We start from the raw sequence: 23,812 nt of genomic DNA on the forward strand, positions 1-23,812 counted from the left end.
AAACATGACAAATAAGTAATTGTATAGTATATTAGAGGTTGTTAAATGTTATTGGGGAATGGGAAGTAGATACAGGTAAAGAGGATCAGAGGTGCTGGGCATAGGGGTGCAGAATGCAACTTTAAACAGTAGGGCTAGCATTGGCCTCATTAAGAAGGTGACATCTGAAGAAAAACTTGAAGGAGGAGAGGGTGTTGGAGAAAGATAGAAGAGCCAGCTCAAAGGCTCCATGGCAGGAGTGTGTCTGGCATGATTGAGGAACAAGGGAGAAGCCAGTAGGGCTGGAGTCAGGTAAGGAAAGGAGAGAGTTGTAGAAGATAGGTCCATATAATGGAGAGCCCTGTAAGCCATGACAAGGACTGTGGCTTTGTTTTAAATGAAATGGGGAGAATGGCAAGGGCTGGAGCAGACAAGTCACATAATGCGACTTATGTTATGCCTCTTCCCTGTTTAAGATAACGGATTTTCCTTGATGTTTTCCCTAGAACACAACTCCTCACTTCTGGGAACTTCCCAGACTCTGGGGCTGATTGGTCCCTGTAGTTTGCCTTGCCAAATATGGAAAATGTTCAAAGTCTTTGAGCAGGGAGCCTTGGCATTTCTTGAATACCCAGAATCAAGGGTACCTTGACTCCACTTCTTGAAAGCTTTTGTTCCCGTGAACATTTGGAAAAGGCCAACAAGGAGAGGGGAAGCTCCTTCAAGGCAAACTATTTCCATTTCTCTTAGTTCTTTTAAACAATTATGTATTCCTGGGAGGGCATTTTCATTCCTCACAGCCTTTTTGATCATTGGCATAATTTTTGCCGGAAGAATTTCAAATTCTTCATCGTTTTGAATATTTGCTATCTGGAGAGTCTTGGCTTCCATCTGTTGCTCCCTGGCTCTCATTTTTTGGTCCCTCAATTAAAACAAATCTGCTGAGCATGAGTCATGATGACCAAATGACCTCCTTTGGGTTTTTCCTTTGAATTTCTCCTCTTGCTTAAATACCAAATTACCAATAATCATCGTACATGGTTCCCAGGACTCTCTGACTTTGAGTTCCATGATTCAGTCCTTTAGTTTTCCTTGAGAATTTTCTGGTCTACAGATAAAATTGCTCCTAAGGTTTGGGGATTTCTACAGAGAGAATGTGAGAAGGAATACAAAATAAAGACCTGAAAAATGACAACCACAGAGGTAATGGTAATGCCATCTTCGGATGCCTCTGTGAACCAATATGGATGGTTTGTGTCGGCCTCCACAAATGATGGGAGGAGAGGCATCCGCGCAGATTCGCATATTGCCCTCTGTCCTAATCCATATACCTGAATGCAGCCCAGGGGAAAATTCTGGTGTTGCTTCTTGTACTAGATGAATACCTAGTGCATGATACACTACTCTCCTGTTCCCTCTTTTCTCTGTAGGAGCGCTAAGGAATTCATCGTTCTTACAGTTCTGCACACTCATCAGGTGAGTGAGCCTCTTTGCCATCTGTCCTTCCTCCTGACCGAGAAGAGATGACCTTATATTGGAAAGCAACAGTGATGGGGGCAGGAGGGGAGTCAGAGACTAGGACCAACATGTGAGCCAAGGATTTAGGAGTGAACTTAAAGAATACCTTTGCAACATCATGTCTGTTTTCATGTCCAAGGCTGAGGATTTTGAAAGGCTGTGCAGTGCTGTGTTCTGTCCTGTGCCCTCTGCTTTACCCACTTAAGGTGCACACTGCCTCGGTTCCAAATATATTTTCTACCTCTTTTTAGCTGTGTCCCATTGAAATTTACCTATCCAGTGTCCAGCTTTCATAAAGTCCTAGAAGATGGTGGGTGCTAATGTTATCCATTCATTCATACAAATATTTACTAAGTGACCTACAATGTATGAGACACAACCTATATGTGAGAAAATTTAATAGAAAATTGCTGGGAGGTACAGTTGGACAAACAGGTTCATCTTTGTCCTGTTACAATCACTAACTCTGTGACCTTGGGTGAGTCAGTTCTCTTTTCCGAATGTATTTTCTCATCTGTAAATTGAGAGGTTTAAAGTAGAACGGTGTATGCCTACATGACGAGTGCATTGCGCACCCTCTGGGGAATGGTCATGCTTGAGGGTGCAGACCCGGGGAGGTGGGGGGGGAGGGGATCGAGGTATGAATACATGGCGAGTGCCAGGCGCACTGTCTGGAGAGTGGGAGCGGACGCGCTTGGGACTCTGACTCGGGGGGATGGGCGGGACAGGGACAATGTATATGATCTGAACTTATGTACCCCCATGATGAGCTGAAATAAAAAAAAAAATAAAATAAAATAAAGTAGAACAGTGTTTCCTAAGCAAGCCTGATCATAATAGTCAGTCACCAGGACTACTTATTAAGAGTAAATATCTCCAGGCCCCTCTTCTCAAGGGTTGGATTCAAAAAGCCTGGTGTCCATTACTAGGTTACATCCTTACAGCAGTCTTAACTCACATGTGCAAAACTTCCATGTGCAAAACTCAGAGCCCTCCAGTCTATCTGTCCCTTCCTCGCATCTCCAGCACCCCTCTGTACCCCAGCACTGATGTTCCACCCTCAACTCATAACCACAGGAGAGGTCACATCTGTTGGGGGCAGGGACATGAAATCAGGGGAGGCTTCATGGAGGAGGCTGCTCCTGAGCCGAACCTTGAGAAATGGGACAGGATTTCCCAGGCAGAGACAGAGGGAAGGATTTTCCAGAGAGAGATGATGTTTATGTGCAAAGCCAGGGATGGAGCACAGGTGTGGAGTATGGGCTCACCAGTCAGGGGGACGGGGTTCAAATCAGGCCTGGTTCAAATAACTGCCTCTCCCCATAGCCCCCAGCCCTATTCTGTGCCAGTGTGAACTTCACGCACACACTTGCACACATACACACTCACACACATACATACACACAGACACTCATACATGCACACTCATATACTCACACAGTACATTCACACATACACCAAAACACATACACCCACATGATATGCTCACACATATATGCTCACATACACACACTCACACATACATTCACACACACACACACACACACACACACATATACTTACATGCACTCTCTTGTACACATACACACAATGCTCCCAGGAAGATGGGCCTTTCTCAGTTCCAGTTCTCTGTCTTTGGATAACACTTCCATTGGTGTTACTGAAAGTCCCCTCATCCCCATTTTACTGGACATTTGCGGTTGCCTAGTGGGCAGTCAATCCCCAACTCCCCCATCTCCTGTCTCCCCAAAAAACATGCTTATTGTATGGTTAGAATTTACTACTCTGATCAGAGACCCAGTGTAGGTTACTCTGTTAATCGGACCTCCTCAAATGTCAGTCTTTGCAGAAGCCTTCCTTGACTACCCTTTTTTTTTTTTTTGAGACAGAGTCTCACTCTGTTGCCTGGGCTAGAGTGAGTGCTGTGGCATCAGCCTTGCTCACAGCAACCTCAAACTCCTGGGCTCAAGCGATCCTCCTGCCTCAGCCTCCCGAGTAGCTGAGACTACAGGCATGCGCCACCATGTCCGGCTAATTTTTTTTTCTATATATATTTTTAGCTGTCCAAATTATTTCTTTCTATTTTTAGTAGAGACGGGGTCTCGCTCTTGGTCAGGCTGGTCTCAAACTCCTGAGCTCAAACTATCCGCCCCCCTCGGCCTCCCATAGTGCTGGGATTACAGGCGTGAGCCACTGTGCCCGGCCCCTTGACTACCCTTTCTGAGATAGCATCTACCTGTCACTATCTCCTGATACTGCTTCCTTTTTCCTCAGAGCTGAAATATTATATTTTTTTAACTTTTCTTTTGAAATCATTGTAGATTCACAGGAAATTGCAAAGGTAGTACAGAGACATCTCGTGTACTACCCTTCACCCTGTTTCTCCTAATGGTTACATCTTACATAACTATAGTGCAATATCAAAACCAGGAAAGCAACATCAATTAAATATATGTATATAGTTCAATGTGAATTTATCACCTGTATGGGTTTATGTATCCACCAACACAGTCAAGACACTTGACAAGTCTATCACCAAAAGGATCCTTCATGTTGCCCTTTTATAACCACACCTACTTCCTCCTACCCACCCTCAATCCCTGTCAACTACTGATTTTGTTCTCCATTTCTATAATTTTATCATTCTATAATATTATATAAATGGAATAATATAGTATGTGACCTTTGGGACTGGCCTTTTTCAGTCAGCCTAATGCCCTTGAGATTCATCCAACTTATCGCAGGTATCAGTATTTTGTTCCTTTTTATTGGCGAGTGGTATTCCATGGTATTCCACGGTGTGGATGTACCACATTTTGTTTAATCATTCACCAATTGAAGGGCATCTGGGTTGTTTCCAGTTTTGAACTACTACAAATAAAGCTGCTATAAATATTCGTGTACAGGTTTTTGATAAGCATAAATTTTTATTTCTCTGGCAAGAGAAATGAAATGCCCAAGAGTACAATTGCTGGGTCATATAGTAAGCGTATGTTTAGTTTATTAAGAAACTGCCAGACTCTTTTGCAGAGTGGCTGTACTATTTTACGTTACCATGAAATATTATATTTATATGTTTATTGTCTATCTCCCTCATTAGAATGTCAGCTCTATGAGGGTAGGGACTGTATTTTGTTCCTGCCACGTCTCCAGCACCTGGCACAGAGTAGGCATGAATAAATATTATCGAAGGAATGAAGGAAACTCAGCTTCTATCCATCAAAGCAACCCCAACTAAACTCAAGTGTCCAAACTTAGGCTTAGAATAAGAGCCTGACACTCCCCCCAGTCTCTGTCCCAACTTTCTCATCCCAGTGCCTCCAACACTCCCTTGCTTCCCAGTTCTGATGCCTCCACATGTCCTATCCCACGGTCCTTTTGCCATGGCCAGGCTGCTTTCCTTCTCCTCCTTCTTAGGTACATTTCCTTCTTCTCCTCTTTCTTAGGTATATTTCTTAGATTTTACTTCCCTGTGGACTTTTGTCCTTGTACTATTCCACATCTCTTCTAATACATATCTATTTTCTTTAAGACCTGGCTTGATACGCGTGTCTTCCAAACAACTTTGCCTGACTACCCTTAATGAGAGTTTCTAATCCATTAATTTATTCATTCATTCATCAAGCATTTGTTGAATGCCTACTATTCTAGCCACTCTTATAGGCTGAGAATATAGCAGTGCACGGGACAGAAATGGTTCTTGCCCTCACAGAGCTTACATTCTAGTTCTTGGCCTTGTGCTGTCTAAACCCTTGGAACATAGAAGTGGATGAACACATATACACAGGGAAGACAGTGAAAACACTGTAATTATTAGGTGCCAACCAGTCAGAATATGTCAATAATAGCATTGGAACAGAATCTTGGAGGCTACTTGACTGTGTAAGGTGTTAGCCCTTTATCTACATTTGTAAAGAGGTCCAGAGGAGAGGTCAGGTGGCACCCAGGAAGCTTAGGGCAGTGGCTACTTACCAATCAGTGAAAGAATCCCTCAATATTTTACAACCAGTGTGGCCAAACCAGTGCATCCTGGCAGAATGTCAGCCTTACATCCAGGTACAGTCCATCCTCATTACTTGCAGATTCCATGTTTGCAAATTTGCCTACTCCCTAAAATTTCTTTGTAACCCCCAAAATCAATACTGCACTTTCCTGGTCATTTGCAGACATGTGCAGAGTGTGAGAAATTTGAGTTGCCCAATGTACACGTTCCCAGCTGAGGTCAGACAAGGCAATGCTCCAGAGGGTCTGCAACCATACCACCCTGAATGCGCCCAATCTCATCTGATCTCGGAAGCTAAGCAGGGTTGGGCCTGGTTAGTACTTGGGTAGGAGAGATGACCAGAGGATGGAGACAATAGGGGCAGTGCCATGTAGTACAAGAAACAAGCACTCTGTAGGGGGCCAGTTAGAAGGGGTCCAACTCTGGCGACTGTGAGTGGGGCAGCCTCAGGCAAGTTACTTAACACTTGTAAACCTCATTTGCTCCTTGTGAAATAAATATAGACTCTCCAAAGATGAATTACCTTTGGGATTTAAGATTATAATCTATGTGAAATATTGGAGCCACAGTTCAGTGTTCACTAATTCAGAGTTCACGGTGACTTTATAGAAAATAACTACCGTGAGTAACAAGACTCAACTAAAAGAATCTGCTCTCTCAAGCTATAGTAAAAGCTTCTTGAAGGCCCCCAACATATGTTCAACGTTATACCCCCTGCATCACAGAAAATTGCACTGTGTTCACAGCAGGCACTTGGCATCTCATGGGTACAAGGAGACTGCTGCCTCTTACTGAACTCTTGTCGTGTTAAAGCTTGACTACCACTTCTTCTAGAAGACAACCTTCCAGTAGGTCAAGGGTGTGGTCCAGGAATCTGTATTTGTAATATGATTCTTTTGATTAGTAGAATTTAGGAAACACTGGACCAGACAATCTCTTAGGCTCCTTCCAACTTCTGCATTCTATGTCTGATAATGGTCTATACCTACTCCTATATTATGGCTGATAATGGTCTATACCTGCTCCTGTATACTATGGTTCTTGACCCTGGTTATACATTAGAACCCCCTGGGAAGCTCTTAAAAATATTGATATTTGTGCTCTAGTCCTGACTAATTGAATTAGAAGCTCTGGGGATGGGGCCCTGGTGTTGCTTTTTTGAAAAGGCTCCCCAAATGATTCTGATATGTGGTCTCTTTCAGATGACATTTTCCTTTTAACAGAGGGACTCATATCATGGCAGACAATTGGGGAGGTATTTTCAGGGGTCACAGGAGTCCTTTCCCAGGGCCCCTCAAAACATACTGCATAGATAGCCACTTGTTAAGCTTCTGTGTATTTAAGGATGTTCATTAATCTTTGATTACTAATTATTCTGCATGATTGACTGAATATTTGTTAATTTTGGTATCCTTAGACATCGGCACATATTAGATCCTCAATAAATATTTTAAAATAGATAAAGTACTGGGCTATGACCTAGAATGGTAAAGCAAGCCCAGACAGTCCCTTCAAATGAAACCCTAGTTTTCTGGTTCTGAAAGCTTAGCCTGTACCCAAAGAGCCTGAATCCCCTCTGCTTGGAGTCACCTGCCCAGAAAAAGAAAAGCCAAAATAATGGGAACACCTGCAGAAACACTGGTTTTCTACAGAGCTTCTTGGGGTGGAGTGCTTGGCAGATGGTAGGTACTCAAACCGTATTTGCTGAATTAATGAACTAATTATTAATCTTAGTAATCAACTAATATTTTATGTTGTGCCTACTATGTGCTTGATGTAGGAGAAGACATACTAATATAAAATGTCATTTCTGCTTGTACAACTTTATTGGAGAGATGAGCTATGACAGGGTGGATTAACAGGAGTACTGTAGGAAATCCAAGGAGGGGAATGGAAGAGTTAGGGAAGGATGCACGATAAAGGTAGAATTTGAACTGGGCTTTAAAGAAGAGATGGCATTTAGCTTGTCAAAAGGGACACTGGAGGCCCTGAAGGGTAGGAATGGGGAGGAAACAGCATGACGTGAGTCCAGCAGTAGGAACAAGCCCAGTGTGTGCGGAGAGCTGTGGACAGAACCACCAAGTGCAACAGAAGGTGATATTGGAGATAGGCACTTAGAGAGTCAAGTGTGGCTTGTGGGGGGCTTTAGAAGTCAGCGAGAGGACATGTTCATCTCTAGGCAGTTTTGACTGCAGGAAGGAAGGCGCCCTGGTTCCTTTATCAGTGATCTGGTGAAACCAGGATAGCCCTCTGTTGTCCTAGGCATCCACAGTGGTTGCTGGGGGAATTGATTACGAGTAGGCTCAGGTGTCAAAGACAACGAGCCAGCAGAAAGGTGAATCAGGAAGCAAACCTTCAGGAACGTGAGCTTCATCCTTTCACATTTATCAAAGTGGGGCCCTACCTTGTACTAAAACGTTTGGCCGTTTGGCCATATACCTGCCTTTCATCAAGATATGAGTGATCACAACCCTGACATCTGTACCAATACAGCTGCCCAATTAAAAAATCACCAGCTGCTGAATTCAGCCCTAAGGGGTAGGCAGGCTCTCTCTTCTATTCCTTATTCCACCTAACTGCTTCAAGGGGCTTACAGTGGCCCCAGAGGCACTTAGCAATTCTAGTCCTGTGTTTCAAGCCAAAATTCATTTTAGCCAGCAAGGGTGCCTGTTGCAAAATGAGACTCCCAGCTGCTTGAAGGCAAAATAGGGTCAGTGAAGAGCTCAGATGTCCGAGGCTTAAGGTACTCAATTAATCTATGCTTTATGAGTCAGGACATCTTCAATAATGTAGATTTTTGGGCCCCACTCTCCCAGAGACACTTGCTTTTCAAGTCTGGTATGGGCCTAGGCATCTGTGTTTTAACAAGCACTCCTCAGTGATTCTTACCATCAGACAAGTTTTAGAAGCAGTGGGTTAGTGCACACTAATGAGTTAGTGCAGGGATCAGCAAACTTTTTCTGTAAAGGGCCATATAATCAATATTTTAGGCTTTGCAGGCCATATATGGTAGCACAAAAGCAGCCATAGGCAATACATAAATGAAGATCATGGCTGTGCTCCAATAAAGCTTTATTTACAAAAACAGGTGGTGGGCAAGATTTGGCCCATACAGGCCTGTAATTTGCTCGCCCCTAAAGTGTGTTTCTCACCCCTCCCTGGTACCACTTTCACATTTTGACCAGAGCCTTTCAAATTCTCAATATTTTATTTCAAAGGAATGATCCTATTATTAAGAACTTCAGGCTCCACAGCTGAGATTTGAAAATGCTTTGGAACAGGGAGACCTTTGGGAGCCCCCTCATATCACACTGCAAGGCAGGCCTTACCTGTGTCTAAGCATAAGGCTAGACATGACTCTGTAACATCTAGCAGAGACCAGCTGGCAATGAATGAGTCATGATCAATGATCGAGGCTGAAGACTGAGAACAGGATGGAGTCTTAGAGACCAACAGGACAAGGGTCAATGAGAAATGAAGCACAAACAAGCTGAAAATAACTCTGAAACAGACACCTGGAAATGATTGTAATCCCTGAAAACAATGGCAATTCCACTTCCTCCTTTGTGGTTTGCTTCCATAAATATTAATATCAGAATCTTGGTTTGCAGTGGTACCAAGAGTTTCTAGGGCAGGATCTAATCTCAGATCTGGGGTAGGGATACCAAGGATGCTGTCCCCTCCACTGTGGTAAATACATAAAAGGATACCAGTTGAGATTCTTCGTTTGTTGGAATCTATCACACAGGACCAAGGTAGAACCAGAACCAGTGGATGACAGATCAGGAATGGACTCCCAGCTTCAGCTTGTTGTTGGGGAACAATCCCTCATCCAAGACTCAGGAAATCTGGGTTCTGGTTTTGGCTCTGCTACTCAATTATTTTGATACTTTGGGTAAAGTATCTTCCTGGGCCTCTGTTTCAATGTAAAAATGAAGGATAGACTGCATGGCCCATTTAAGTCTCTAGAAATACCTCATTCCACACACTGTGCCATGGAGGCATCTGAGGGCAGACGATCACAGAGAAGAGAAAAGGAGACTGTCAGAATGAAGATTCCACCTGCCTCATGTTTGTGGCACACTGGTGGAACTTGGGATGACTGTAGAGATGGAGTCAAGCAGAGCTGCCTCCGCATAGCTATAGATCTTTCTATCTTGCCCCTTCCTCTTGCTCCTGCCTCAGCCTGCAGCCCCTGCCCAGTATTGGAGCACCAGGCTGTGTAACACACAAAGGCATTTATCGAGTCCATGAACAATCAATACTGTAATCACTTTCTGCAGCGATCTCCAGCACTGGATTTCATTGTGCTATATCATCTGCTGCCAACAAATTGCCTCCGTGGCTTAGGGTGACAAGTCTAGGGTTCCTTTAGCTCAGTGGTTCTTCTTCTTGGCTGCACTTTGAAATCATCGGAGGCTTTTAGAAATACTAATGCTCAGGCCCCACCCCCAGGAATTCTGATATAATTGATCTGGGGTGGGGCCTGGGCTTCGGGATTTTGAGAAGCTCCTCCGGTGTTTCTACTATGCAGTCAGGACTGAGACCCACTGCTTGGGTTCCTGCTGGACTCAGGTGGAACACGTGGCTTTTTGCAATCTGCCCTCTGTGGGGAATGCGATTGCTGGCTCTGATGGAGAACACAGCTGGGACCAGGGCCCAGGATGTGATAAGGACGTTTGTTTCTGATGTGTCTTTATCTTAGGGCCCTGCCCTCCTGTGGCTGATCTAGTAAATGAATCTCAACTGCAGTGTGAATGGACGATAATAGCTTAATGCATTGCCTTCCCAGCTGGCAGGGACCTTCAGGGCCTTAACACAAAGGAATTCCTGATTGTAGGATTCACATGCTCCATGGCAAGGCCCACAGGGGGAGGTGGTTTTAAGTAGTCCCACCCAAACCTGCTTCACTCCCCAGTCCTCATCTCAGTAAACGGCAGTTCCATTCTTCTGGTTGACCCCTCTCTTTTTCTCACCCCCCACAGCCAATCCATCAGTATATCATCTTGATTCAGTCTTCAAAATATATCCAGAATTCTTCAACCTGAGAAAGCTGATTGAAAAACACTTTTTTAAAAAAACCAAAATATATGCAGGATTCACTCACTTTTCATCTTCTCCATCATTACCATCCCAGCCCCAGCCTCCATCATATTTTAACTGTATTGTTGCAGTTAGCCTTTTTTTTTAATTATTATTGAGACAGAATCTCACTCTGTTGCCTAGGCTAGAGTGCCGTGGCATCATTATAGCTCAGGGCAACCTCAAACTCCTGGGCTCAAGTGATCCTCCTGCCTCAGCCTCCCGAGTAGCTGGGACTACAGGCATGCGCCACCATGCCTGGCTAATTTTTCTATTTTTTGTAGAGACGGGTTCTTGCTCTTGCTCAGGCTGGTCTCTCAAACTCCTGAGCTCAAGCAATCCTCCCGCCTCGACCTCCCAGAGTGCTACGAATACAGGTGTGAGCCTCCACGCCTGGCCCCTTCCTGTTTTAATAAGCTGAGATTCTAAGCTCTTTATTGTTCTTTCTGTCCAGAAACCTTTCTCCAGATAGCCTCATGGCTGTCCCTCCCTCACTTCCTTCAGGTCTCTGCTTAAATGTCACCTCCTCAGAGAGGTCTTCCCTCGCTATCCTGTCTAAAATAACATCCTGCAATCCCAATTCTGCGTATCCAAAGGAATTGAAATCAGTATGTTGAAGAGATGTCTACACTCCCATGTTCGTTGCAGCACTATTCACTATAGCCAAGATATGGAATCAGCCTAAGTGTCCATCAACAGATGAATGGATAAAGAAAATGTGGTACATAGACACAATGAAATACTATTCCGCCATAGAAAAGAAGGAAATCCTGTCATTTGTGACAACGTGGATGAACCTGGAGGACATTATGCTAAATGAAATTAGCCAGGCACAGAAAGACACACATGACCTCACTTATATGTGGAATCTAAAAAAGTCTAACTCAGAGAAGTGTAGGGAGTAGAACGGTGGTTACCAGAGGCTGAGGTAAAGGAGGGAATGGGGAGATGCTGTTCAAAGGGTACACAGTTTCAATTAGACAGGAGGAATAAGTTTTCTGAGATCTATTACACATCATGGTGACTATAGTTAATAATAATGTATTGTATATTTCAAAATTGCTAAAATAACCCCCCACCACCCCCATCCTCACTCACTCATCCTCTTGTGTAGTCTCTTACCCTGCCTTATTTTTCCTCACAGTCCTTAATTGCTACCTAAAATATATTTGTTTATTGTTTGTCTGCCCCTGCTAGAAAGGACACTCCATGAGGCCAGGGAATTTCACTGTCTTGTTCACTGCTCTATCCCTCATCACCTGAAACAGTGCCTGGCATATAGTAGGCTTCCCCTCAATTTGTCAAATGAGTGAATAAGTGCCCCCAAAGACATGAGGATGCCCCTCAGCTTGGCTCCTGCATTTCCTGGCTGCTAGGCTGTATGGAGCTCAGCAGGGACTTGGAATCCAAGGAGCACCCAGGAGAGGCTTAGTTTCTAGTGATTGCTAATCATGCTTCCTGCTGAATTTGTGGGGAAACAATTTTGTTTTTATTTTTTCAAGACAGGATATTGCTCTGTCACCCCAGCAAAAGTATAGTGGCATCATCATAGCTCACTGCAACCTCAAACTTCTGGGCTCAAGCTAGCCTCCTGCATCAGTCTCCCAAGTAGCTGGGACTACAGGCATGCACCAACATGCCTGGCTAATTTTTATATTTTTTGTTTTATAGAAATGGGGTCTCCCTCTTTCTCAGGCTGGTCTCAAACTCCTGGCCTCAAACAATCCTCCTGCCTCGGCCTCCCAAAGTGTTAGGATTATAGGCATGATCAGATACTGGGCCTGGCCTGTGGGCAACTTTTTAAGAACTAAAGAACCTAGCTGATTATTTGGGCATTTCTTACAGAATTGGATAAACAAAGTGGTGCAGAGCCCAGAACTAGAAAGCCAGAAGACCTGGATTAAAGTGCCCACGTCTCTATTCCTGAATAGGGAAGCAACTGTGGGCAAATCATGCTCATGTGCTAGGTCTCCTTTCTTCCACATCTAAAATAATAACTGTTATGTGCCTTCTTTTTAGGTGCAGGGCATATCTGTGAGATAAGACCATTTCTTTAAATTCTTTGGGATGTTTATATTCAGATGTAATAAAAACCACCATTTAGATATATCTCACATTAAGAAAACCAAATATATGTCATTACTAAAGAATTTTTTGCAAACTCTCCTAGTCATAGAGCATTAGTAATAGGATTCCATTTACTTCAATTCATGCCCAACTTTTTCAGAACACACCAATCGTATAGGGAAGCACTTGGCATTGCCTTATACCAAGTAGGCAATCAATACTTATTGACTTCTTAATCAGTAAGGCAAAGTGTACCTGTACTGGGACATCTTAACTCTGACATGACAATGGTCAGGTTTTCCCCATGGATGGACAACTCACCAGCTCTCTGTTCTTTTTTCAGTCCCCCAAATCTGCCTTCATCAGTGCTGCGAAGAAGGCCAAGCTGAGGTCCAACCCTGTGAAGGTTCGATTTTCCAAGCAGGTGGCAGTTGGAAAAACAGATGCAGTAAGTGCGGGTTTGGCTCTCTTCACTCAGCCCTTGGCCAGAATCATCCTGGCTGTTGAGGTCTCCCTCTGGGGCTACTCATGGTGCACGGTAGCGTTCCAAATGGGTGGGGGTAGGAGGGTCCTGGTGCTGTGGGTGGGGCGGGGGTAGTGAGGGAAGAGGAGCATGTGAGATCCAGAAAGGCTCTGGGCATTGAGAGGAGAAGGAATACTATCGGTTCAACAAGGATCCTCCTGGTCCTTAGAGAAATTTCCATCCCTGACACAATAGCTTACACCCAGAGCAAGTGTTCCATAAGCATCTTTTGGCTACTTGATAGAAGCAGGAAGGAAGTGATGGTTTTCTGAAGTTCCAGGAAACGAGTGGCTACTGTAATCGAGCTCTCTTCACATTTAAGTGATCCTACAACCCCATATCTTGACTGGAGAAGACTGCAGTGATGGGTGAATCTGCCTAGGACAAATGATACAGACTCTCATTAAAGCACCAAGTTTTTATTAGGCACCTACTGTTTTCCCAGTGCTAGAGGGGAGGCAAAATAAATACCTGTTGCTTGCTACAGGGTACCTCTCAGCGATGTTGCGTGGTACCAGTGGTTCAGATCGAGACAATATAGAATCCGCCACCGGGTGGTGTGGTTTTGAGGAGCAGGCAATGTTTGACAGCCCATGCCATGCAGCTAACAATGTTGTGAGGGGTCCTGGCCGGTTGTAGTCTTTCTCAGTGCTTTGTGGGATTTACATTCAGTAAGCTATCTGCTCCAGATGTGCAAATGAGATGTGGGTGGACAGCAGAAAGATGTGTGCTGAGCAGTCATGGGTTCTGGCCCAGAGTCCCCCAGGAATCTGCAGGACTTGCTGACATCCCAGTGGGGGTGGAGGGGATAGCTGGAACGAACAGGCACTTGTGTGCTTTTGCAGGCTGTGGCAGGCACGGCCGTCAGGGGGGCCCTTGGCATTTACGTACTGAGGCACAGCTGCAGTTGTTGAGAGAAGCTAGCAGGCCCAGATTGAGCAGGGAAATCAGCAGGATGCCAGGCACTTCTGTAGTTCTTTGAGGCAGAGTCATTCAGAAGAAGGGATAGAGAACACAGGTGTCTTCCATCTCTATTTCCCTGACTCTCATCCCCAAGCTCAGCCCGTGCCCTCCTCCTTCTCTGTACGTAAGGCTGGCAAGCCCAAGAACTATAGGACCCCACTGGGCAAGCTGTCTGAATCACTGGTGGCTGGGATCTATGTCAATCCTAGCAGAAAAGGTTGAAAAGAAGCGGGGGTGGTGAGCAGAGAGGAAAGGGAGCAGTATGGAGTCCATGCAGATCAGCGTGAAGCAGACCCTGAATTCCAAGTCACCAAAGGAGACATTTATGTCCTGAGCCCTTGAAAAGCCAGAGGACATATGACTTGAATTTGGGAAGTATGGATGGGTGCATCCTATCCCATCCCAACATTGCAGACTAATCAATGAAGGCCTGGCCACCCACGGAGGAACTCCCTCCCCTCCCCTCCCCTCTCTTCATCTCTCTTCCACTCTCCCTTTTCCACTCTCTCCTTCCTCCACCATGGCTCCCTTCTCCACACATCACAGCTGGGCCACAGGCAGAATCAAGCTATCACTGCAGTCTAATCTGAACACAAATGCCCCAGTGTAGGTAGGACCCACCCAGAGTTGCTTCTCTCTCTCCTGGACAGGCCACCAGGCATGGTACAATGCTCTTGTCTGGGAGAGAGACAGACATCAATCTTCCAACTCTCACTGTGCTCAGGAAATTACCTGATGTTACAACAGCATCTCTGCCGCCAGTGTGGACCATAGCAGCCTCATCATTGGTGAGGACCTGCGGGCCTCCAGGCCTAGGTGCCTCCGGGCTGTCCTATCATCCCTTTCCCTTTGTGTTCCAAGGCTTTATTAAGCAGCCAGAGCAAAAATAAATCCTGTGGGCGTTCCTTGCCAACTCTATTTTTAAGCAAAATCAATTAAGTAATTATCTGAGTCCAACCCAGTGTGCTAAATAAAACTTGCCACCGCTGCGCGTCATCAGCCCGGGGATCCAGGGCCTCTGGGCTTAGCAGGAGCTAGGTATCTCAGGTTCAGGGAGAGGACCAGGGAGTCACACTTTTTCAACTTTATATCCCATCACTCCCCACCTTGGCTTGACCCCAGCCAAGTCTGACTCCTGACTCTTCACCACCAGCAACTATACCCCAATGCAGGAGGGACTTGCTTGTTCCTGTTTCCATGCTTTGTCCCTGATCTGTGACAGTCCCTAAATCTGGACTATTCTTTTCTGGCTTCTCTAATAATCCACATCCACCATCTCCTTCAAAGTCAAAATCTAATTTGCCTTGTCTAGGAAACTTTAGCTGTCTTGTACCTGTTGGTTTGGTTTTCTAATGTGTGTGTATGTCAGGTCACTATGACATGAGTGCAAGACTGGGCTTGAGTTCTCTATTTTTGCTGTAGCCCTCATGGGGACTTAGTAGCTCTCATGGGGACTTAGCACAGTGCTGGGCATACAGTAGAGGCTCAACGAATGCCCAGAATTAAGGATTCTGGCCATCTATGTAGCTTTCTAGTTCCTGTAGAACTAATGGTGTCGACCCAGGGAAATGTAATCATTCAAGTAAGTACATACTAAGCACCTACTGCTCATTCATCAGCAGCCATTTATTGAGCACCAGCTATATGCCAGGAACTCAGTTTAGTGTTGGTACTACGAAGATCAATAGGACATGGTTAGGGCCCGGAGAGGTGGCTCACGCCTGTAATCCTAGCACTCTGGGAGGCCGAGGCGAGAGGATTGCTCGAGGTCAGGAGTTCGAGACCAGCCTGAGCAAGAGCGAGACTCCGTCTCTACTAAAAATAGAAAGAAATGATCTGGACAGCTAAAAATATATATAGAAAAAAAAATTAGCCGGGCATGGTGGCACATGCCTATAGTCCCAGCTACTCGGGAGGCTGAGGCAGAAGGATTGCTTGATCCCAGGAGTTTGAGGTTGCTGTGAGCTAGGCTCACGCCACAGCACTCTAGCCCAGGCAACAGAGCAAGACTCTGTCTCAAAAAAAAAAAAGAAAAAATAGGACATGGTTATTGTTCTCTGAGTTCACCATTTGATTCTGAAAGACAAGTATTCTTCAAAAATATGGTAAGAGCACTGTGAGAGGTTTGTATAAATTGCTATAAGAATGCATGGGAAAACCAGGTCCATGTGTCCAACAATCAAGTGGGATTCTGAAGGACGAATAGGAGTTTGCCAAGGAGTAAAAAAGAAAGGCAGAGGAAATAGCCTTTATTAATGAATTTTTACTGAGAACTTAACATCCACAACTCTATAAATCAAGAAACCTCTGAGCCAGGAAAACTTTTGCTAAGGAGTTGTCAGATGCTCAGAAAGAGGCCTTACCAGTGATCCTTTGTCAGGATCAGTACTGCTCAAGCCTAGAGACCTTTTGGAAATGCCTGAGGGTGTTTTGGATCATCCCAAAGATTTGGTGTGCTACTGGCATTTTGTGTCTTAGGATCAGAGATGCCAAGTGTCCTGCAGGGAGTGGGACAGTCCCTGAATGATGAAGACTTGTCAGAGGTATGAAGGCATGAAAGAGGCATGGGAACTGGGAATGGCAAGATATGACTCCGGAGAGGTAGGCAAGGGCCAGGTCACAAAGGGCCTAGGATGCCATGAGGGAGGGGGAATGGCAGAGCAAAGGCATCGATGAGGAAGTGATCTTGGCTTGCAAAGGGCCTGGTGGGAAAGGACGTATTGGAGGTTAAAATCAGATGAGTGAGGTGTGCTCTGAAGGAGGCCCTTCATCAGCCCTTCAGGGAGTGTATGATGGTCTCTGTGGGCCAAGCACTGCTCTAAGCTGGGGCGATTTGAACCACAGTGGGTGCACCATGATTTTAAATGAAGGGCGAAGTTTTAACATGGCCCAGTGTCTTCTTGGGGAATTTGGTTCTGGTCCCCATGTAGCATTATTATGGATCCGCCCTTTGTGTCTTTGTCCTCCTGCACCTTTGGCTCCCTGTCCCTTTCACCTTTTCTCTCTTCCTTTCCACACTCTTCCTCTTGCTTCCCTCCTCCTCAGTAAGCCTCTCTCCTTGTTCTTTTCTGCTTGTTCACAGAAAATGATGAAGAAGGAAGCTCTCCTCCTTATCCCCAACGTCCTGAAGGTTTTCTTAGAAAATGGGCAGATCAAGTCATTCACATTTGATGGCCGGACCACTGTTAAGGTATATACAGAGTCTCCTCTCCCAGGCCAGCATTGACCCCTCCAGAGTACACACGGCTGTTTGTCCTGTGTTCCTCTGAGTCTACACATCGCTGCTTGCTGCCAGAGCAAGAAGGCCTTTAGCTCCCAATGCTCATGAGCACAAGGCTGCAAAAACACAGTCCTCAGATGAGGACGGTGGTGGAAAGCTGCATGCCCAACTGTGTGCTAGTCACTGTTAAAACTGTGTGTGTGCACACACGCGGGCACATGGGTGCACATGTACTTGTGAACTGTTTTGTATTTATATTATACAGGGTCCTTCAGGAACTTAGGAAATAAGGAGTGTGAAGATCACTAAACCATTTATAATAAACAAAAGTAATTTATGTTGATACAATGACATCCACACAGAAATAAACAAACACAATCTCTTGAGAGATTAGCTTAGCCAGGCCTTCCTTTTTAAATAACAACCTGATCTTAAGCACTGAACCAAGATTTGAAAAGTCCAGCCACAGCCCTTTGGCTGTTCTTTTCTCAGGAAGAACAATTACTGAGCTGTGATTCTTAAAAGCTCAGCCCGGCATCTAAAAGTCATAGTGATTCTCTTAGTCCTGAGGAGTAGAGGTGATGATACAATTAACCCCCCAGATCCACTCTGCTCTGGGACAGAAATATCTATTCCTGCTTCTTCTGGACTCTCTCCAGAAAGACAGTGGGTGTTTTGGGTCATCCCAATGATTTGGTGTCTCACTAAGTGTTCTGCAGGGAGCAAGACAGCCTCTGAATGATAAAGAACTGTCCTGCCCAAAGTGCCAGTAGCACCCTCATTCCAATACACTGTGACTAAACCATGTTGATTGAACCAAGAATTTCTTTGGAAGGCTTGGGTCTGGGTGGGTCCCCTAGGAGACCTAGGATGTTCTCCTTAGGGTGCCATGGGATGGTCTCTTGGTTATTGAAGGTCTCAGGCTATGGGAAGGGGCATTGAAACAGAACAAGGCTACCCAAGGAGTGTCCAAATGTCCCTCCTCCAGATGTGGATACCTCTGTGTCAGAATCCTCCTCACTGTTTATTCATGGATTGGTCTGTCCACTGTAGATTCTGTCCCCACACTGGACTGTTTACTGCCCTCTCTTTCCCCTGGGAGGCTTCTCCAAGATTCTCTCACTTGATGTCATCACTGCCAATTGTGGCTTCCAGGTAGCCCCAGCCTTCCAGGACAACAGTGTTCCCCTCTCTCGTGATCTCTCTCTGACTTCAGGAAGGGTGTGCTGGCTGTTTATTGGCACTTTGACAGGCTGCCAAGCCACTTGTCCCAGAGAGGTACCTGGGTGAATTGACAGCCTGGCACAGGGGCTGTTACACTTGTAACACCAGTTGGCAATCACTGGCTTGGCTGTCCACAATCCCAATGCAGCCGAATTGCAAAGAAAACCTCATCTGTCCCTGACAGAGCTCCAGCAACACTGGCGCCTCTGTGACTACTTGGATAACACAAAGAGATGCTCTCAAGTATTCACTAATTTCCAGCCTAACATTTGAATGGCTGAACGTCTTTCAGTGTTCACTGGGGGCTTGTTTGGCAACCCTGGTTGTAAGGGAGCTTCACACTCCCAAGCCTGCTTCTTTCCAGCCTTTGGGGGCTGAGAGATGCAGACTCCATGAACACACACACACTGGATCCCAGTGTATAAGCCAAAGTCACAGCAAATAGGTGACAGAAGTCTCAAAACTGACATTGGGCAGCCCCCACCAATATGTTTCCAGACACCCTAATATTAAAAGTAGGGCAGCAGAGCAGATGGAGCGAAGAAGTAGTCAGATTTATGACTGTACACAAGACACATGACATAGTTCCTCTGCATGGATACATTTTTCAAGTTGCTAAATTGATCGTCTATAAAAGCCAGATACGGTCACAAGTGAACATTTTGCCAGTAACTCAAGTCATTTGATTTAGATTATGAATCCAGAAATAGTACACTTCTTAATCATATCAATATAGCTTTTGCTTTTGTTAATTGCTAAGTAAATTGTTGACAGACAAACCTGATTGGACGTTCTGACTTACAAGAAAAGGTGAGGGAAGAACCAACACTGGCACTTAGTAAACATTCAGGAAATAATTTGTGGAATGGAAGGAGAGAGGGAGGGAAGGAGAGACATGACCTTCTTTTGCCGTATGCCTGGCCAGGTGGAATTCAGAAACACCTTCTTCTATCCTCTGCACCTTTGGTGTTCCCAGGGCCCAGGCCTCCGAGCAGCACTTATGGGTCACTTTACTCATCCTGAAGCACAGTGTTGGGGCTGCCATAAAGGCCGGTATGTCAGGCCTTCTCCCCAAGACTGTCTTTCTTGGTGTTCAATCCCCCCTCCCATGTTTGGTGCTTAGAATAGCTTAGAGGCAGAACAGATCTCCCTCTCAAGACTCTTTTCTCTTCCACAGGATGTGATGGTAACATTACAGGACCGTCTTTCCCTGAGGTACATTGAGCACTTTGCTCTTGTCCTTGAGTATGCTGGGCCAGAACAGAATCACAAGTTTCTGCTTCTCCAGGACAAGCAGCCCCTGGCTTATGTAAGTAACTCCTTTTTCCTGGCTTGATAGCTTTGTGTGTGGCCTCTAGTATAAAAGGGGACCTAAGGCACTCCCTGTCTGGAAACATAATGATAAGCTCAGACAGCTCCCAGAAGTCACAGTTCTCACCCAAAGCTGATACCACCCACCTCCAGAGGGCTTTTGACAATGCCCTTTGTGACCTGAGAAGGGCATGAAGATTATTAGTCTCAGTGTCTAGTGGGAAGAGTATGGGGTAGGAAGTCACTGCAGGGCATCCAGAATGCTGAGTTACAGAGCAGTGGCAAGTCTCCTGTGTCCTGCAAACTCCACCTGCTAAATTTTTCTGCTTCCAGGGAGGAAATTTGACCTTTTGAATGAAGGCTGTAATACAAAAGGGTCAGGGAATGTAATCTAGTGTGAGTAGGACTAGTGGGAGTTAGGAATGGGCTGAGTAGGGCCAAGAACAGGCAGCATGCCACCCACATCACCTTCCAAGGTGGAGTGGGCAAAACTCTCTGGTCTTCCTGGCCCTCCCCATATGGAAGAAGGCTGGGAAAATCCAGGATTGTTGGACAGCATTTCACTAACAGTGAAGCACCAAGAAGCGTCAGAAAGGCAACCAGTCAACATTCCCAGGTAGGGTAGGACACAGTTGAATAGGAACAGTTGGAAAGAAATACCTTTTCAGAGCCTACATGGAAGCCAAATGAAAACCAATATTAGACATACACACAAAAAAAATTAAAGCTGAAAGGATTTTTGGAAATAAAGATTCTTCAAGTTTAGTTCTCAGCCAAATGCAATCCAGAAACTCCCAGGTGGGAAGGAAAGGTAGTGGGTGCCCTCCCTGGAGGGAGGCCTAAGTGTCTCCCTAGCTCCTGTGCAGCCCTTTGAATACAATTGGTCTCTTGTTCCAAATGGGGTTTTAAACTTTTTTATTATGAAAAATTTCAAACATACACAAAAGCAGAAGGAATATAGTATAATGAATCCTATTACCCATCCCCAGCTTCAACAATTACCAATATACTGCCAACTTGTTTCATCTATATTTTGACATGGGATTTTAAATCTTTGATTTGGCTTCATAATCAGCAACTTCCTCTGCTCGAGGCTGAGCTCTTCTGCAAGGTAAAGGCTTGAGTTCCACAGCAAGAAAAGAGTCTGAGAAATTTCAGGAGCCCTCTCTTTCTACCTAGTGTCTTGGATCTTAGATCCAATTGTTGATAAAGGTCATGTCCTGGATAAGTGATTTTAAAAGTCATGTTACTTTGGGTCAGAAGTGTGGAAAAGACCTGGGTCCTCATCACTTTCCTCTAAGGGGAATTGAAATCAGCCCAGTGGGAGACAGAATGGGAAACAACAGCCTGGCTCTGCCCCAAGCCCCAACTTAAGGAGCCACTGAGCTGACTACCCACCACCCCGGCCATTGATTCCAGATTTCTTTTTCTCTCCCTTCTCATCCTGGGATTCAGGTGGTACAGAGGACACACTATCACGGAATGAAATGCCTCTTCCGAATAAGCTTCTTTCCCAAAGACCCTGTGGAGCTCCTGCGTCGGGACCCTGCTGCTTTCGAGTACCTATACATCCAGGTAGGGTCTGGCTTGGGGACACACAGACAGACCGACCAGTGGACAAACAAGCAGGCAGGCTATTCTGCCATCACACTGCAGTCACTATGTAAGTTTTTCCAACCTCCAGGTATCTCTGAAGCTCCTTTCCATTTCTGCTACCATTGTAGCCCATGGCCAAATTGGTTAGCCTGGTGACCTGAGCTGGCTTTGGCTCAAAGTCCTGTTTATTTGTCCACTCAGATCTCATCAGTTTTCAGGAACAAGTAACCCCAGTAATTCTGGCATCCTCACAGGATCCCAAGGCTTAACAAGCCCATGTGGGTTTCCAGGGGTCCCAACCCCTAATACCCAGCTCCAGTAAGGAAACTATTCCCAATTCAGTTCATCCAGAAACATTTACTGAACACATACTCTGGGCCAGGACTTACGCTAGCTACTGGCAATCAGAGGTGAACAAAGAGCTGTCCTGGCTCGTTAGAGTGCATTTGTGCACAAATATGGATGACAACAGCAGGGTGCAGTGTTAATGAGGGCATCCAGGAAGCATTTGTCCAACTCTACATGGGGGAGAGACAGTGAAGGCTTCACAGAGGAAGAGCATGATACATGCATGCTCTTAGCCTTGAAGGATGAACGGAGGTTTGCTGTGTAGAGTGATGGAGTGCAGGGGACATATTCTAAGCAAAGGGCCTTGCATTACAAAGGCATGGTGGCATAAAACATCATGGCATGATGAGAGCACTGTAGTGATTTTTATTAAAATTATGGTGGGAGTGGAGATTATGAGGTAAGGAGCAGTTGGAAGTGAAATTGGAGAGACAGGAAGCAGGTGGTGAAGGGCCTGGTAGGTCATGGCAAGCATAGGCTTTATGATTGAGGCCAGGCAGCAGTTCTCAAAGTGTGGTCCCTGGACCAGCAGCATCAGCATCAACTAGGAACTTACAGATGCAAATTCTTGGGCCCCAGACCAGTCCTACTGAATCAGAAACTCTGGAGGTGGAGCCCAGCACTCTGTGTTTTAACAGGCCCTTCAGGGGACTCTGATGCCCAAAAGACTACTTTGAGAATCACTGTTTTAGGACAGTGATTCTTTTTTTTTTTTTTTTTTTTTTTGACACAGAGTCTCACTCTGTCAACTGGACTAGAGTGCTGTGGCGTCAGCCTAGCTCACTGCAACCTCACACTCCTGGGCTCAAGTAATCCTCCTGCCTCAGCCTCCAGAGTAGCTGGGACTGTAGGCGCCCGCCACCACACCCAGTTAATTTTTTCTATTTTTAGTAGAGACGGGGTCTCACTCTTGCTCAGGATGGTCTTGAACTCCTGAGCTCAGGTAATCCTCCTGCCTCAGCCTCCCAGAGTGCTAGGATTACAGGCGTGAACCACCACGCCTGGCCATAGGACAGTGATTCTTAACCCTAGCTGTATATTAAAATTATCTAGGAAGCTTCAGAAAAATATTCTCTGCCCCATCCGAGACCATTTAAATCAAAATTTATAGGAGTAGGGTCCAAATATTGGTATTTTTTTAAATTCTTCAAGTGATTCTAATGTGCAGACAAGGTAAAGAAATTCTGCTGGAAGGTAGGAGCACAGAAATGATGAAAGGAGAATAGCCTGGTCAGGTGAACAATTTCAAAAGATCACTCAGTGCTGAGGAAGTACACCAGAACATTTTTCAGGGGGGTTGTTGTTGTTGTTGTTGTTGTTGGGTTTTTTTGAGACAGGGTCTCACTCTGTTGCCCAGGCTGGAGTGCAGTGGCATGACAGCTCACTGCAGCCTGGAACTCCTGGGCTCAAGTGATCCTCCTGCCTAAACCTCCTGAGTAGCTGGAACTACAGGCATATGCCACTGCACCCAGCTAATTTTTAAACTTTTTGTAGAGACAGGTCCTCACTATGTTGGCCAGGCTGGTCTTATACTTCTAGCCTCAAGCAATCCTCCCACCTCACCTCCCAAATTGCTAGGATTACAGGCATGAGCTACTGTGCCCAGCAGGAACATTTCTCAAACAGCCTCAAGTTCTTTTACCAACCCTCTAGGGGATAACATGTTTTGGTTGCTCTATGAATTTTATAAGTCTGGTTCTCATTTGTTTGCCCTGAATTTTTTCATTCAAGTATCTTGGGAATTGCCTTGCTTCTAATATTTTAGAATTTGGGGACAAGACCCTGCCTACCCTATCTCTCTCCTTCATGATGATATGGACTTCTGCTGTATTCCTTCTTTTTTATATTTAACAGCTTTATGGAGGTCTAATTGACACACAACAAACTGTACATGTTTAAAGAACACAGTATGATAAGTTTTGTCTCAACACAGTATTCCAGGCAGAAAAAGAAAAAAAAATAAAAAACATAAAATAGT

At 45.3% G+C, this 23,812-nt stretch overlaps 1 protein-coding gene across 1 annotated transcript in view; it reads left to right on the forward strand.

Moving 5' to 3' along the window:
* Nucleotides 1-23,812, forward strand: part of FRMPD3 (FERM and PDZ domain containing 3) — a 65,431-nt gene that overhangs the window by 9,614 nt on the left and 32,005 nt on the right. The window contains exons 6-10 of the mRNA XM_045537808.1: nucleotides 1,410-1,455; nucleotides 12,993-13,097; nucleotides 17,218-17,325; nucleotides 19,757-19,888; nucleotides 21,346-21,465. Coding sequence (XP_045393764.1) covers nucleotides 1,410-1,455; nucleotides 12,993-13,097; nucleotides 17,218-17,325; nucleotides 19,757-19,888; nucleotides 21,346-21,465 — 511 coding nt within the window. The remainder of the gene's footprint in view (nucleotides 1-1,409; nucleotides 1,456-12,992; nucleotides 13,098-17,217; nucleotides 17,326-19,756; nucleotides 19,889-21,345; nucleotides 21,466-23,812) is intronic.

This window comes from Lemur catta, chromosome X, assembly GCF_020740605.2.
Source record: "Lemur catta isolate mLemCat1 chromosome X, mLemCat1.pri, whole genome shotgun sequence".
NCBI classification, from domain to species: Eukaryota; Metazoa; Chordata; class Mammalia; order Primates; family Lemuridae; genus Lemur; species Lemur catta.